Here is a 17,778-nt window from a genome sequence, read left to right on the forward strand (position 1 = left end):
GGAGGGGAGGGGAGAAGGGGGAGGGGGAGGGAGGAAAGGGGGGAGGAAGAGGCGGGAGGGGGCGGGAGGAAGGTGAGGGGGAGGGAGGGGGGGAGAAGAGAGGGGAGGGAGGAAAGGGAGGGGGAGGGGGAAGAGGAGGGAGGGGGCCAGAGGAAGGTGAGTGGGAGGGGAGGGAGGAGGGGGAGGAGGAGGAGGGAGGTGAGGGGGAGGGAGGAGGGGGAGGGGAGGAAGGGGAGGAGGAAGGTGGGGGAGGGGGAGGACGAGGAGGGGGAGGGGAGGAAGAGGGAGAGGAGGAGGAGGCGAAGCTTTCTTTCGGCCTGTGCTAAATGCAGTTCGGATTAGCTATTGTGCCTGTGTTGATTTGTTCCTTTCTTCCCTTTTTCTCCCCTCTTTGGTCAAAGATTCAGCAAATTTTGTCAGGGAAAAAGGAAATAAAGAACTGGCTGACAGTGTCAGAGCTGATGGCACTTGTATTCAGTCTGCAGGGGGCTGGCTGCAGGGGAGGAAGGCTGGGTGCAGGCCTCGGCAGGCCCACCCCGTGGAGGCCGGTCCTCCGCCCCGTCCACCCGCATCTCCTCCTGCAGCCTCCTTGCAGCCTCCCTCGGCCCCAGTGGAAAGTCCTCCTCGGGACGAGGGTTTGAGAGTGTTCCAAGTCGTGGCTCAGCAGCAGGCGGCAAGGGGAAAGGAAGGTGGCCTTTTGGGGGGCGGCCCGGTGTCTCTGCTCCCTCGCGCGGTGCCCTGAGCGGGCTGTCGGTCCAGCAGACTGTCCTCAGCCCACCGGCGCCTGCAGCGGGCGGAGGCGCCGACACGCTCGCTCCTGGCAGAACCCGCTGACTTGGGAGGGAAGTGTCTCTGTGTCAGGCCCCGGGGACCTGCAGGGCCACTGTGTCTGCTCTGTCTCAGACCTGCCGGCTGGCTGCTAACCCGGAAGTCTGTTGGTTGTCCTTTCACAGCAAAGAGTCACTGGTTTTGGTGTCAACGTATTTCTCAAAGAGCAGAAAAAGCCTCAGGTGGAAAGAGAACCACCCTGCATAGCACAGTGGGGTGGGGACACAGCCACGCTGAGGTCACTGGGGCTCCAGTGACGTGCCAGCCCCCGAAGGCTCCTCCCAGACCTGCCTTGGAACCAATGCCGACTGGAGCTGCTCCTCGGGTGGGTCAAGGGTGTTCTGGTCCACTTCCCGGGGACCCAAACCATACTCTGTACTCCTCCTCCCTCAGGGACACACACGACACACACACCGATGCAAATGTACACACATGACACTCATGTTCAGACACATGTAGTCTCACACACATGCACACAGACAGGTGCATGCACTCACACACCCACTCAGACACACACACTCAGACACACACACACACTCACATACACACTCAGACACACACACACTCACATACACACTCAGACACACACACTCAGAACACACACACACACACTCACATACACACCCACACAGATGCACACTCAGGTGTGTGTTTGCACTTACATACATACTCAGACACACTCTCGTACACATGCAGATGCACACACACACTGAGACACACGCTCAGATGGGTGCACACACTCAGAAATGCACACCCAGACACATGCAGACACACACTGCATGCATGGGTGCGTGCACTCACATACACACTCAGACACACACACTCAAACACACACACTCAGACACACAGACACACACACACTCACACACACACTCAGACACACTCAGACACCCACACATCACATACACACTCAGACACACACACTCAGACACATACACACACTCACATACACACTCAGAACACACACACTCACACACTCAGACACACACACTCAGACTCACACACACACAGACACACACACTCACACACTCAGACACATACACACACTCACACACACTCAGACACACACTCACACACACTCACATACACACTCACACACACACCCACACACTCACACACACACTCAGACACATGCAGTCTCACACACATGCACACAGACAGGTGCATGCACTCACACACTCAGACACACACACTCAGACACACACACACTCATATACACACACAGATGCACACTCAGGTGTGTGTATGCACTTACATACACACTCAGACATTCTCGCACACATGCAGATGCACACACACACTGAGACACACACTCAGATGGGTGCACACACTCAGAAATGCACACCCAGACACATGCAGACACACATTGCATGCATGGGTGCGTGCACTCACATGCACACTCACGCAGATGCATACACAGACACACACACTTGGGTGCATGCACTCACAGACACACTCAGGCACACACAGAACACATGCAGACTTGTGCATGCACACACGCATGCAGACACACACTCACATACACTCACGCAGGTACATACACAGACACACCCCCAGACACATGCACACCCAGACACACACACTTAGAACACACCCAGCCTAGTGCACGCACACACACACGCACACACTCTTGACGGAATGGGCAGACTTGGTGTTTGGTCTTTGGAGACCTAGTTCTTCTTTATCCCAGACAGAGGGAACAGTCTGTGATACGTTCTGGAAGACAGAGCACACTTCGTCACTGATGCACGCGGGTGTGGAGCCCACCCTTGGAGGGAGCTCTCTTCCAGGGGATCTCTCTTCCACGCTGGGTGTAACCTTCTCAAGGACATGAGCCACTGAACCTTCACCCAAAGGCCACTCCTCTGATTCCGGGTTCTGTCCCGTCCACCAGTAGCCCCGAGTGCTTGGCACAGTTCCACATGTCTGCAAAGGGTGTTGGGCTGAGACCCAACCACACAACACACACACCATTTCAAGGTGCTCGCATAGCGGCCCCAGGAGGTTTAACACAAAATAAGCTATTATCCTCTGTTTCCTTAAGAAGCACCAGTTAGATATGTTATTAAGCAACTAGGAAGCTGAGCTCCTATATTTAACAGTGTTTACTTTTGAGGCAGCGGACACGTGTTAATCCAGGGTGAAGTTGTACTTGCCTGCAGTGGACAATTATTGGACAAGAACGGCCCCTGTAGCACTTGTTTACTTTTCTGAAATAAAGAGAGACACAGAAGTTATGACTGTGTGCTAGGCTCCGTAGCAGTCACCAAACAGCCCGCAGCCAAAGCAAACAGACCGTCTCGTGGACATTGTTCTGTAATGGCCTGTTTTGACAAAGAAAATCAAAATTACACACACATTTTCCAAGGTTTATTTTTCTTTCCAATATTACATTATTAGACAGAGCTTTGAAAACAATTCTTACATTTGTGCAGTTTGCTTTATCCCTTAATAAGCATGAACTCTGGCCTCGGGTCAGCCGGTCCATTGGCTTGGGCCACCCCTCCGGTCCCCCCTGCCCTTTCCTCCTGTTGCTCTAGTTAATTTGACTTTTGTTGTGGCATGTCTAGACTCCTCACTGAAATTTTTGAGTTTTGCACTTTACACTCTGAATTTCTTACAGTCTAGACATCATACTAGAATGTATTATTACTGTGACATCTCAAAACAGCATCTTAAAGACATTTCTTGATCTGTCAGTTTTGTAAGCACATGTAAATTTTGGAGAAACCTCAACTATGTCCAAGACAAATTTTTCCATTTTTATAAACCTGATTTTATGTAAAACAACTCTGTTGTGCAGACTTTAGATCAGAGTTTACGAAAATTAACAAGAAGCATAGATTAGGATTTTGTACCCAACTCCTAAATCAAAACAGAGCATGGTTTAAAATTCACTGTGTAAGCTCGAAATTTTTTGTAATTCAATGAAAGAAGTAAACATGTTTACAAAGTACATCCAAGTTCTCAGGAAAATCTTCCTAAATGAAGAAAAGCAAACACAGAGTTTTGGTTAATTGGAAGGAAAAGTGTGTGAGTGGGTGTGTAAGATGGGCTGTGAGTGGTGAATCTACACAATTTAAGGCGGAAAATAAAATTTTGAAAAGGATGACAGTGGAGAAAAACCTCTTACTTCATGCCGGAAATGGGAAAATGTCACGTTTCTCTGCTAAGGCTTGCCCACTCAGCGCGGAGATAGCTGAACGTGGACATTCAATCAGCAGGTCCTTTTGCCAGGAAAGCCTGAGAGGGTGTGGGGCTGGGAGGAAGCCCAGGGTGGAGTCTGACGGAGGAGCTGAGGGGTATTCCAGCATCATGTACAATGACGCTAATGCCCAGATATTGGAGCCGGGCTGAGCTCCCACTTCCACTGTGGACCGAACAGAACAGGTGCCTCTAAGGGAGACTCCACCCTCCTGACCAGCACGAGGGCGGTGGGCCTAGCCGTGCAGTCCCGCTAAGACGGGCCCGGGGTGGCCACGCCTGGGCCCAGCCCTCCCGCTGGGGATGAGGACCTGGGCCCATAGGCTGCTCCCCGAGGCCGTGTCATCACCGCTCGGGCTGGCAGCTGGGCCAAGGCTTGGGGCAGAGGGAATGCGGATGGCTCAGAGCTGAGGATGCAGGGGCGTGGGGTCCCTGGAAAGTGCTCTGCCTTCTGAGGATGAAAAAGATTGGAAAATAGACCCGCCCGCTCCTCCTTCTAAACCTCCCTTTCCCGACTCAGGTTGTCAAGGCAACGGGAGCTTCAGCTCTGACAAAACAGATGCCAGACCCTGAGGACGTGCCTCAAGTGTGAGTGGCGGGGAGCCCGCCAGGCCCATACAGGTCGTGTGTGTGTGTGTGTGTGCACAGGCGTGTGTCCAGGCATGATGCACGCACTGTGTGTGTGTGTGTGCAGAGCCGGGAGCTGGGGCGGCTTGCTGCTACAGGCCCGGCGCCTTCAGAGGGCAAGTCATGCTGGACACTTCTCCGTCTCTGCACCTTTAATGTGTGGACCACCTCGGCTTGGCCCCTCCAGTTCTATTTCCTGCCTGAAGGTCCTGCCCATGTTTCTAAAGGCTAAAGCCAACTTTTGGTCAGTCACCCAGTTTTGCTCATTTTTTTTTCTGATGGGACCAAGCACAAACGGGTCCATTGAAAAAGAAATAAATGTAACAACCAGAGGGTGTTCTCCAAACTGTGTGGGTCCGGCCAAGGACACTGTAAGGGATCGGCAGACCAGCGGAGCCCCAGCGGAGCCCCCTGTACGGCTGGTCAGGCTGCCCTTTGGCAGAACGCAGTGAGCATCACCTCCCTGGCTAAGAAATGTCACTGAGAAGGGGGTTCCTGCCTGCATGGACTTCCCCGTGCCGGTCTCTCCTGTGGGACCTGTTTAAAGTGTTATTCTTGCATGCGTGTTGTGACCAGCTGCCTGGGGGGGGGGGTGCCCAGGGAGGTCTCGCTGCAGGGCTTGACATCCACGCCAGCCCCGCCCTGTGCTAACCCTACTTGTTGACAGCCGTGAGCAACAGAGGAGGCGGGCAGTGAGGTCCGGGGTGCTGCTGCGGTGCAGAAGTTTATCACAGAGAACCGGCACTTGTGTTGTTACCACACAGAGCATCGCAAGGGGCAAAGCAGAAGCAGCACAGAGTCCACACAGCGTCCATCTGGTCGACCCGAGACAGAGACGCGGGTTATTCATGGAGAGGAGCAACGCACGGCTGTCTGGTTTACTTTACTGGAACAAATCGTCAGTCAGCAAGAGGCCAAACATTGAGAAAAGTCGCTACCGCGCATACTGCAACAGGAGGAATTCGCCGAGAGAGAACGGTTAGTGATACAAACCAACCGCCATGCAACCAACAGCAAGCAAAGGTCAGAGGTCGTGAGAGGCTCAGAAAGGGGGCTTCCCACACTGTCCCTGCAGTACAGTCACAGTTTCCAATGATCACTTTTGTGACTATGCAACTGGGCTCATATTACTAGCTGCAACATCACAAAAATGACACTGGCCACCGCTAATTAGCTGGCAAAGTAAGGGTTGTCCGTTTTTACAGAGAGCGGCGTTAGTGTATGTCACTGCACACGGCCACGAGAGAGAGACAGAGACAGAGACAGAGTTCCTCCAGAGCAAGCCCTCGCATGTGAGGCTAATTATCTCTTAGCTTAGCAGTTTCTCTTAGAAGTGTAAATGTGCTCCCTCTGGGCGCCAGAAATATTTAATTACACATCTCGGTCTCTGACGAACGCGCTGGGCCAGAGAGGGAAGGAGCTGGGTCTATTGTTCAGAGGGGGCCGCGCGGCCCGCTGCCCTGCAGTGACCAGCGTCTTCCCAGCCGTTTCCTCTGCCCGACGGAGTCACAGAGCAGTGACCGGCCGTGTCTGAGCACCATGCGCCCTGAGGATGTGACGGGACCAAGGCCCGGGGCCGCATGAGCAGCCCCGACCGTCGCTGAGGGCGGGATGGCCTTCTCCAGCGAGATGGGCCCGCGGGCCGTGCGCATCTCATTTCCCGAAACCTCCTTGGGCCCTGTCTCCTGGGACTCTGGAGAGAGGGAAGAGGGGGAATTGGATCTGTCTTCCTGACGGACTGCACACACAGAGGGTGGGTTATGGATTGTCTGATTCCATACACGGATGTGGAGCTAGAAACACGCCTGTGTGCACATGAGCAAGAACGCCGGCCGGAGCGTGGGGATGGCCGTCGGGCAGCTGCACCCGTTCTGCCAGTGATGACTGCTTGTTGAAGATTCTATCAGGAAACAGGCCCTAAGCAAGGTTTTTAGAAATAAATTTGTATCAAGAAAATGTAAAAAATGACCAGGCAGTTGGGATGGGTGGGGGCGGGGGGCACGTCAGGGTGTGTCTGTGCCCCCGGCCTCTCTGGGGACAGAGTGAGGGTGACGGGTGTGACGCCAAGCAAGTGTCTCTCCTGGAGCTGTTTCACGTGCTATTTGATACAAAGGATTATCCAGTAAAAAAAGAAAACAAACCCGGATTTGCTTTTCCAAAGTGGACTAAAAGGAAAAGAAGTAGTATCAAAATAACCTTCAGAATCTGGACCCCAAATTCAAGAAACCCAGCTTTATGCTCGAAACCCCGCCTTTATGACAACAACGCTTGCCATTCTGACTTCCCAGGAGTTACGTGTCTGTGAACTGTTCAGACACAAGTCGGTTTCTGATCATGTGCAATTCAAGTGGGTTAAAGCCTGTTTTGTCTTGACTCTCCAATTCCTTGTTTTGAAGATTTACTGGACTTCCAATCAGTTACATGTAAGGGAGGTTCCCGGGAGTGGAGAGTATGGTTCTGGGTAGCCCTCAACACCTTCATTTTCTTTCTAGATGTTTAAAACGGTCAGTTTCGAAGCTGTACCACAGATAGAGGGTTATGTGTGACCCCAAGCCAGGCGTTTTTCCAAGGTCACCCATTAGCTAGTCATCTGGGCCTCATTCTCACCACCATCTCTAACCAGCTGAGTAGCCAAAACTCTGGGCTGTATTCATCCATACCCGTGAAATACGAACCCCAGGAGTTCTCCCCCACGTGAAGAATCTTATTGATAACCATGACCACATTTCCACAATTCTAAGATACCCAGCCCCCCTCACGTCCAACACCTCTAAAGCTAAAGACGTCTTACAACCAACATGTGAGTTACCACAATCTCCCGCCTTTCCACTGTAGCTAACACGGGTATACCTGTGATGTACAAGTATAAGACAGACGGCATGTCTACAGTAAACAGCCCCTTGGACCCAGATGTCCCTTCTCTCTGATGGCAACCGGAGTGCGTTACCCCGCTGGCCGGCCGTGGGTCTTACCTGCGGAAGTCCAGGAGGGACCTGGTGGAGGAAGGCACGCCCTGGTCATACCAGCTCAGGAAGTGGAACTGTGTCACCGTGCGCGTCTCGTTGGTCTGCAGGTTCTTCAGGTAGAAGCTCCTCACGAGGAAATCCTCGCACCAGATGTGCTCAGAGACCAGATGTACCTGGCGGGGGGAGTGGACAGGGCGGGGCGGGGCAGAGAGAGCGTCGGCTGGGGGCCCGGCTCCTGGAACATGGAGCCACTTTGTGGAGAGAGGGCTGGGCACCCTGAGGGCCGACTGTGCGTGGCAGGCAGGTGGCCTGTCCAGCTTTCCAAGTTCAACACAGTTTACATAAAAGGTCACTTTGTGCTTTCTTTTTCACATGTCACTCAGGGGCAAAATAGTCAAATTATTGGAAAAAATGTGTCACAATCCAAACGAGTCCTGTTTCTGTCTTTTCTAAGCCATATAAACCTCCAAGAAAAATCACCAGAAAAAAAATTATACTTTTGGACAAAAACTCAAACGGGGTTCTATTCTCACTGGTATTTCAAAAGAGAGGCCCCACCCAGCTGCAGAAAGATGAAACTGAAAGGTTCGTATAGATGCTGCCAGGCCCTGAGCGCTGGAAGCCCAGGGCAGGGACCCCAAAACCATGACCAGCTTAGAGGGGAACATACAGGCATCTGAGGTGAGCCCTCCTGAGGGACTCTGGTGTTCTGATGAATTTTAATGGGAAATAAAGTCAAAGGGTACACTCTGGTATTGGTTTAACTGCCCAAGGTTATTTACTTCCTTCTTGATGTGGGCAAAAGTCCAGCCAAGGAAATGAGCTTGCCAGTAGGGGACCCCGGAATCAAAAGGCTGAGTGGGTGCTACGGACACAGAGCCCGGAAAGCAGCGGGAGCCGGGTGCAGGTGGGCCCTGAAGAATTAAGGTCAACGGGGGCTTCTTCCTGAAAACAGACCACCCAGTGAGGTCCTTTCTTAGGTGCTTTCTGTCCAAATTTGGATTCATAGAATTTAAAAATGGAAACCACACCATTTCTGGCAGAGTTCCTGTGGCACAGCTGTCTGGAGGGCCTGCTGACCGCAGGGCTGGGCAAACCTCCTGGGGGCTTGCAGGGACAGCGGCCCAGTGTCTGCCCAGGACGGGCCCTCCGCCCGCAGCTGCCAGGGCCCCCTGCCCACGGCCTGGCGGGCGCCCTGGAAGTACCTCGTAGATGTGGTAGAGGTTGGAGCCCTCGTCGGGCCAGTAGTGGTAGCACTGCCGGACGCCGTTCTCCGAGAGGGGGGTCAGCATGACGATGACCACGCAGCCGCTCTCCCACACCATCTGCGGACCGAGAGGCGGGTGAGGCGCTGAGCCCCGCGACGTGCGGAGTTAGCGCCCCAGGCACACGGCTCACGTGGGCTCCGTCCCCAGGAAACTGGTTCCTTAGGCGGTGAGCTCTGCCTTTGCAGCTGAGAACTCGGGCCCACAGTCTGCATGTTGCAGGAGACATTACAAACAGAATCCAGTAAACCCATTCCACGCCTTGACACCCACTGGGTTCTCTGCTCTGCTCAGCCACAGCTCCTCACTGCTGGTCTCTGACGCGCCACAAACAGGTGACCAGGCGTCGGGTGCTTGGCCCCAGGTGGGCAGCCTGCCAGCTCGGACACGCCGCTGTTCCGAGGGACATGGGCGGAAATCACGGGCACGTTTGTGTTCCAGGGCTCGTCACCATTGTGGGACCAGAGAAGCAGTCTCCTTGTGGAGCTGCCATCCCACCCGAAGCCGACTCTGGAAGGCTCCTCCCCATGTGCATTACAGAGAGTGAGTGCCCACTTCTACCAAAACACAGCGGCTCTGCCCACAGGAGAGGGCACCCTGAACGGACAGTCATCAACCGCAGCCCCTAAACCCGCTCTGGGACACGCAAGCAAATGGACCCACATTTGAACCCCAGACCCGGCAAAGACACAAAGGCCCTAGGACTCAACTCCTCTTCAGACACGTGTCACAGCCGGCGGCCGTGGACTTGGAGCCCAGTCGCTCAACTCACTGATTCTAAGGGACCGCTGAGTGGTCTGGACACTCGCTGGCACGGTAAATACACTGACGATGTCTCTGCATTCCCTGCACTGGGTTATGTTAACGCCTCAGAAGTCTTTACAAACAACTGCATCTACATGTGAAGTTTGTATCACAGCTTCCGTTTCTTTAAAACGTAGATTTAACAATCTGATTAAGATCTTGTAGTTTATAAAATCCTCATAACTCAGATAGAAAATGCTTTCTCTTCATGTTCTTGTTACTAAGTTCCCCTTTAAATTATATTCTGAAAATCAAATGTGTGCACGGTATTTTCTCTTTTAATACTGGTTCACCCCCCACCCTGTGATAGAAACAGCTAATATTCTTAAGGCCCCTCATGGTGTATCATTTGTGGTGGAATTTAATGGGACTTGCTGCAATGTTTACAAAAAAGCCCACACAAATATGAATTACACTCAAGCCCACACGCTTCCCTCTTCTTCAGTGCAAACGCAACAATTCAAGGCGGGCGCCCTGCTCTAAGCTTTGCTGGCTCCCAGGCTGGCCCTAATTGGTCCTTCTCGCACGCCGTGGTTTAATGTGCCTGGAGAAGGTACAGAAGCTCATTGAAGCCATTAGGAAAATGAGGAGAAACACAGGTTTTATGAGTGTAATAAAAATACAATGATCCGGGCCATAAACTAATCACCGAGGCTCTGCTGTACCCCCGAGTGTGGCATCCGGAAGCCCTCCCCACCGAGGTTCCTTCCGCCCGGGGACCCTCGGGGCTCTCTGAAGGTGTGGTTGAGAGTGAATCCAAATGAAACAATTTAGACCAACAACTCCAAAAGCACCCCAGGGGATAATACTTCTTTTTAGGTCACCGTGTGGAAGCAGAGAGGGGCTGACTAAATTGAAGCTGTCTCACCCGCTTGGGCACCCACTCCCTGCCCACCTCCCACCGCGGTGCCCTGCTCGCAGGGCTGGACTCAAGGGCACACCAGGGAATCCACGGTGGGTTTTGGAGGGAATACAGGGTCTGGTGAAAGTCCCGGTCAAGTCGGGTCTGTTTCTGAACGGGAGAGCGCACTCTTTCCTGGCTGAGTTTCACAGGGTCGTGCCTGGCACAAGAAGGGCACCACTTCTCTGCCCAGTCTTTGAGATACCTCCGGCGCTCTCTCCAAGGACGCAGACAGCAGCCTGGAGTCCTCCCTGATCCTGCTGTGGTCCCCTGCAGCGGCGGCTCTGCTGAGCCCAAGAGTGGATGGTTGATACCAGAAACGGCACCTTCTACACTTCCCGTTTGGTTGGGGCTCAGAGAGCAGCGTCGTGTCCCGGAGCACGCGGCGTGTTTACCGGGCACCTAACACAGGTCAGGACACCACAGGCCGCGGCGGGGGAGAGTGTCGGGCCGGAACATCTTTCACTGGCAGAAAGTGGGCTCCTTCTCCCCAACAGGAGGCAGGCGCTGCTGGTCCTGGGTCGGACGGAACATGATCTCGGGCGGGGATCCCAAGGACAGGTCCCGGTGCTGCGCTTGGAGAGCAACCAGAAACGCCCCCTTCTCCCGATGTGTCTTCAGATGCAGAGCACCAACCGTGCAAGGCCACCCTGAACGCACGCCATTACCTGGCACATGGTGGCGGGGAGTGACGGGGCCCTGGTGGCGACAGTCACTGCTTCACCGGTGGGTGTGTCGTGGGAGTCGGGGCTGCGGCTCAGGGGTCCTGGGCTGCGCTCAGATGCTCGGTCGTGTCCGACTCTGTGCAACTCCAGGGGCTGTAGCCCACCAGGCTCCTCTATCCATGGGATTCTCCAGGCAAGAATACTGGAGTGGGTTGCCATGCCCTCCTCCGGGGGATCTTCCTGACCCAGGGATTGAACCCACAGCTCTTAGGTCTCCTGCACTTGCAGGCAGATTTTTAACCTCAGGGGTCCTGGGCCGTCATAAAGCATGCCAGCGACAACCTACAGCCCCAGCCCCTCTGTGGCACTCAGAGGCCACCCAGAGAAGGGACACGTGAGGACAACACAGCGGACACAGCTGAGCATGGGGGTCTGTTCACGGTCATCAGACCTGGGCGAGTGGAAAGGCTAACATGCAGCAATTCAGACCGTGGGCTCGAGTGACGCGGAATACATACTTTGGTGCCTGTTTGAGCCAAACGAGTAAGTTTCCCAGGTGGATCAGTGGTAAAGAGTCTGCCGGCACCGCAGGAGACGCAGGACCGGTGGGTTCAATTCCTGGGTTGGGAAGGCCCCCTGAAGGAGGAAATGGTGACCCACTCCAGGATTCTTGCCTGGAGACTCCCATGGACAGAGGGGCCTGGTGAGCCACAGTCCATGGGGTCACAGAGTCAGACACGACTGAGCGACTAAACAGTAACAGCAAGTTTACCAACTGCTGGTTAAAAGAGAAACACCATGCTGCTCTGGGCTATGGGCTGGACTTTGTCCCTGAAATGACATGCTGACATCTTAACCCCTGCCACTGATGACTGCCGCCTGATTTGCAAAGAGGGTTTCTGCAGATGTCGCCGAGACAAGACGAGGTTCCGATGCATCAGGGTGAGGCCTAATTGAACACAAAGAAGGGAGATGCCAGGTGAACGCAAGGACGTTGCTGCGGAGATGCTGCCGTAACATGGGGACCCTGCGAGCAGGAAGGAGCCTCATCTTGGTGCTTTGGGGGCAGGGGAGTGGCCCTGCCAGCAGCAGGGCTGGACTCGGCCTCTGGAACTGAGAGGGAGCACGCTTCTGCAGCTTTCGGCTGCCCCGTTTGTGCAAATCTGTTACGGCAGCGCAGGAAACGAACACACTCACCAAGGCCCAGCCTCTGTGCCAGCCCCCGAATCATCCACAGGAGTTGGGACATGTCCGTTCGAGGCTTCTTTTATTCATCGAATTAAACCGGATGGAAGGAAACTGTAGATTCTCTTCACCCGAAGTCTTTCTTGAGTACTAAGTGTTCAGTGAAAAAACTCCTTCGGAGCGCACTGAGGCCTGATTAGAGGCAGATGGTCCACGTGGACAGGTCAAGTCCAGGCCGCCTGCTCGGTAAGGTGCTCTGGTCCCTCCGGGGGGCGCGTCCCCTCTCCTTCCCCGCATCTGCTGTGAAGCCCCACTCCATCTTGTTCTGCTCTCGTCTGTGTGGGCACGGCTTTCTTCCACCAGACTGTCAGCTCCTTGAAGACGGCAGACCGTCTGGCTGCCAGCTCTACCTCCAAGGCATCTGGCGCCAGGCTTTATTATAGTTGATGCTTAGTTGAAAACAATACCTATTTTAAAAAGAGACCATTTGACTGCCTCTCTGAAAACAGAACTCAAAGAAAACGCTATCAAAGGCTCGCCTGGCAGAAGTCCTCCCAGGAGCTGTTCAGTGCAGAGACACGTGCCTCTTGAAAACCCATGTGCTGTTGCATGTCCGCTGCAGCGGTCGCTAAGTGAACTGGAGACAGCTTTTCTCCAGAGCAGGCCGAGCGCGCCCCTCCTTGCCTGATGCAGGATTCATTTCCGCTGCCAATTCCTTTTCATAGGTAGAGGAGAGATCAGCTTAGGCCTGGCAGTGAGGATGCTGACAAAGAGGTGTGAGAACACATTTTATGTCAATCAGCTGGAACCACGCACTCTGAAGTCGATGAAAGAAGAGCAAACAGCAGTGTCTGAGCACCTTCTGCAGAGCAGCCCCCAGCCCCGTTTCTGCCCTGTCTAGAGGGCGGTCCTCAGGAGCGCGCCCTGAGGTCTCCCCACCCCCTAGTCTGTTTCGGCCACATAGTCACTGGCCCTGAGTCAAGCTGTGAGTGAGGTGGGTGGTGATCTGGCTAAATGTGAATGAAGGTGATGAAATCATTATGTCTTGATGCAGGACTCAACACAAACCCACCTGGTTTGTTTCTCTGTAAACAAAGCCGTCAGCATGGGCCTCCTTCGCAGATAAAACCCCGAAGTAACGGGAGCAAAGCCAATACTTAATCCTGACCCCCAGGAAGGGCTGAGCAGGGAGGAAGGAGTCTTGCAGATAATAAGATTGGACCCAGGGCTTCCTTGGAGGTCCAGTGGTTAACAGTCGGCCTGCCAATCCAGGGGATGAGGGTTCAACCCCTGGTCCAGAGGCTCCCACATACCATGGAGCCAGTAAGCTCGGGCACTACAGTTAGTGAGCCTGTGCTCTGCGACAAGGGAGGTCTCCACGGTGACGAGCCCGTGCACCAGAACTAGAGGAGTCCTTGCTCGTCTGAACCAGAGAAAGCCTGAGTGAGGCAACGAAGACCTGGAGCATCCAGAAACAGATAAGCAAATGAATCTCAAAAAAGAATCTGACCTGAGCTCAAGTCAGCCCCGATGCTGACAAACTGTAGTAGGCCCCTCTGGGTATTTTCCCACCAGCAGTGTTTGTGCCCAGGCAGGAAGGAGAGCCATCTACACAGAAACACTTGCCCGTTCACTGGAATCCAGCAAGCGTCCTTTTGCAAAGACAGAACGGCCTGCTTCCCTTTGAGCAGAGGCGAGGTGGCTCGTGTGTGCCATTCAGGCACTTCCACAGCGAGGCCACACGCAAACCAAGCTGCCTGTTCATCCGAACGACGTGCAGCTGCCGCGGAGGTATTTCTGTCAGGTACTTGACTGTGTGGGAAGGCACCTGAGCCGCGGCGTGTTGTCACTTAGAAGCACTTACAGCCCCTGGGCTGTGTTCACGTTTCACATTTAACACACACGTCGACTTCTTTAGGTAAAAGCGCCCCTCAGGCTGTCATCGTTTCAAAACCAGGACCTGACGTAGATGCATCAGACCCACTTGTGACCCAAGAGAAGAAGGAGGAGAAAAAAGAAGAAAAAGTCAAAGAATGAATGAAAAAACGATGAAAGAAAGAAGAAAGGAAAGGCAGACGAGGGAACCGGTATCACACACGAGAGCAGGGTGTTTTCGGCTGAGGGCCATAAAAATCAGTTAAGAAGGAAACCCAGGCTCTGTTTCTCGCCCGAGCCTGAGCCCTGACCCATGTGCCTGGTGGTGGACACGCGCATATCCGGGTATCACACTCGCCACGCCCGACCACACACGGGGCACGTCCCAAATCCCACCTTGACGTAAGATGATCTGACAAAAGTTTCCTTTTATCTGTAAAGATTTGTGAATTCATGTGCAGAAAATCCAATCAGAATAAATGTTTGAAGAAAAATGTCCTGGGAAATCAAAGGCCTGTGGTTAAAATGCTTCTGAACTCACAGAAACAAAAGATCAGGTTTTCTTAGGAAACTCACTGTCCCCAATTCCTGTATTCCTTTAATTTAATTAGATGCTTATTTAACTTATATGCAGAGCACATCATTTGAAATGCCGGGCTGGATGAAGCACAAGCTGGAATCAAGATAGCTGGGAGAAATATCAATAACCTTGGATACACAGATGACATCACCCTTATGGCAGAAAGTGAAGAACTAAAGAGCCTCTCAATGAAAGTGAAAGAGGAGAGTGAAAAATTTGACTTAAAGCTCAACATTCAGAAAACAAAGATCATGGCATCCGGTACCATCACTTCATGGCAAATAGATGGGGAAACAATGGAAACAGTGACAGATTTTCTGTTCTTGGGCTCCAAAATCACTGCAGATGGTGACTGCAGCCATGAAATTAAAAGATGCTTGCTCCTTGGAAGAAAACCTATAACAAACCTAAACAGCATATTAAAAGGCAGAGATATTACTTTGCTGACAAAAGTCTGTATAGTCAAAGCTATGGTTTTTGTGTATGGATGAGAGACCTGGACCATAAAGAAGGTTGGGACTCAAAGAATGGATGCTTTCAAACTGTGGTGTTGGAGAAGACTCTTGAGAGTCCCTTGGACTACAAGGAGATCCAACCAGTCCATCCTAAAGGAGATCAGTCCTGAATATTCATTGGAAGGACTGAGGTTAAAGCTGAAGCTCCAATACTTTGGTCACCTGATGTGAAGAGCTGACTCATTGGAAAAGACCCTGACGCTGGGAAAGATTGAAGGCAGGAGGAGAAGGGGATGACAGAGGATGAGATGGTTGGATGGCATCACTGACTCAATGGACATGAGTTTGAACAAACTCTGGGAGTTGGTGAAGGACAGGGAGGCCTGTTGTGCTGTAGTCCACGGGGTTGCAAAGAGTCGGACACGACTGAGCAACTGGACATCCAATCAGATAACATGCTCTAGAAACAATCAGTGTGTAAGTTAACAGGGCCCCTGAGTACACTGTTCCATCCACAGCCTCTTAACATTCCAGAACCGGTACCTCTGCAAGCCCTCCTCTCCCGTCACTCGCTGCCCAGGGCTTGTGCAGGATGAACAGTGGAGGTGACTGTGGGCATCACGGGGGGACAGGGACTGAGGACCTCCTCCTACTCTGTGGTCTGCCTCTTAGGACCTCCAGAAACCGCGAGCCCTGATGTGACGTGGCCTCTGAGCCAGTGGGTATGACTTGACCGGGCGTTCTTCAGACTGGGGGGTGCTGGGTGTCTGCAAGGGTCACCTCTGGCTGCTCCAGGCTCGGCTCCTTGGGCCTTGGTGGTACTAGCTATAAAAGGGGTCGCCCTTAGCTGAACTGCCAGAGGTGGGGGCAGGGGCTGCCGCCTTCAGGCTCCCCGTCTACTGGACCCACCACCGCCTGGGTGCACCACTCAATCGTGGAGCTCATCACTGCCGTTCTCATCGTAAGTTCCTGGAGGAAAACCCTTAGGTTCCTTGGACCTCCTACAGCCCTCTACTTGGGTCTCTCCTTGTCCATCCTAAGAGTGGTGACTGATGGGTGCTGAGGAGCTAAATTTCTTTAGTTAAACCAAACCCCACTGCTCGGAAAAGAAAGTACATTGCCCCAGTGAAGACTTCATAGCAGAATATACTTTCAGAAAGTGGGAAATAGAAAGCAATGTAGGCTTTTTTCTTGGTAAAATGTTAATAATAAGTGTCCGTACTAATTGGGCATCAGCTGAATTCCAGCTGCCTTCAGCGCCTCGACCTGGGGGTCAAGGCCCAGCTCCCCAGCCTCTGATGCATCATCTGAAAGTTACCAAAAAGTCTGTCAGGCAGAGAGCGCAAGGCTGGAAATTCTAGAGTGTCTTCCCTGCCCCTCAGCTCCCATTGAGCAGGGCCGGCCACCAGTCCCGGCCCCAGAGAGGCCCCGGGCTGAGCTCAGGTACTGCTCGGCCGACTGCAGGGGCCATGTCCGCAGACAGTGCTCACACGCTGAACCAGCTGACTGCGCTGCCTGCACTTCTGCTTGGTCTGAAAATACAGGGGGGACAGCAGACAGCCCCTGCCCGTGCACAGAGGGCTCCTTGGACGGTGGCGAGGGGGCTGGTGGACTGGGGGCCGGAGCAGCTCGAGGTAGGTGGGTAAAGCCTGACCGGGTGGCTCAGCACCAGCAGCCTGCGCCCAGGACTCGTCTTCCCTGCTCACAGCCCTGCTGTTCTCTGAGAAAGCTGTCCCCGTGCCCCCGAGCTGCCCGGTGCTCACGTGTGAGCCTGGCCCCTGGCAGGTGACAGACCTGCCCCCCGCCCCGTGCGGAAACCACGGCCTCCTGAGAAGGAGGGTGGGTGGGTGGGTGAAGCCCGACCTAGCCTGGCTCTAGCCTTGCACACGTGCACACACATGCACACCTTGAGGGTGTGGTACACACCCTCTGTGCCTGGAGAGGAGGCACCTTGAGGTCCTCACAGCAGGGGGCTGGCCCTGAACACAATGTCCCCACCACCGATGGCCTCTCTCTCCTCTTTACAGAGACACGCCTGCCCACTCACCGCCCCCTCACTTCACAGCCTGCGGGGCGGCAAGAAGTTCTGTGGGCCACACGGTGGGGTCTGATCACGGGGTCAAGTCTGATCACGGGGTCAGGCCTGATCATGGGGGTGGGGTCTGATCTCAGGGGTTGGGTCTGATCACGGGGTCAGGTCTGATCACAGGGTCAGAACTGATCATGGGGGTGGGGTCTGATCTCAGGGGTCAGGTCTGATCACAGGGTCAAGTCTGATCACAGGGTCAGGCCTGATCATGGGGGTGGGGTCTGATCTTGGGGGTCGGGTCTGATCATGGGGTCAAGTCTGATCACAGGGTCAGGCCTGATCATGGGGGTGGGGTCTGATCACGGGGTCAGGTCTGATCACAGGGTCAGGCCTG

At 53.8% G+C, this 17,778-nt stretch overlaps 1 protein-coding gene across 3 annotated transcripts in view; it reads right to left on the minus strand.

Moving 5' to 3' along the window:
- PTPRN2 (protein tyrosine phosphatase receptor type N2) overlaps positions 1-17,778 on the minus strand; it is a 600,191-nt gene that overhangs the window by 19,103 nt on the left and 563,310 nt on the right. For all 3 annotated transcript variants that reach the window (XM_043464002.1, XM_043464001.1, XM_043463999.1), the window contains exons 18-20: positions 8,831-8,950; positions 7,632-7,798; positions 2,985-3,038 (exon numbers count right to left, since the gene is read on the minus strand). In XM_043464002.1, coding sequence (XP_043319937.1) covers positions 2,985-3,038; positions 7,632-7,798; positions 8,831-8,950 — 341 coding nt within the window. The remainder of the gene's footprint in view (positions 1-2,984; positions 3,039-7,631; positions 7,799-8,830; positions 8,951-17,778) is intronic.

Source organism: Cervus canadensis, chromosome 3 (genome assembly GCF_019320065.1).
Source record: "Cervus canadensis isolate Bull #8, Minnesota chromosome 3, ASM1932006v1, whole genome shotgun sequence".
In the NCBI taxonomy this organism is placed as follows: Eukaryota; Metazoa; Chordata; class Mammalia; order Artiodactyla; family Cervidae; genus Cervus; species Cervus canadensis.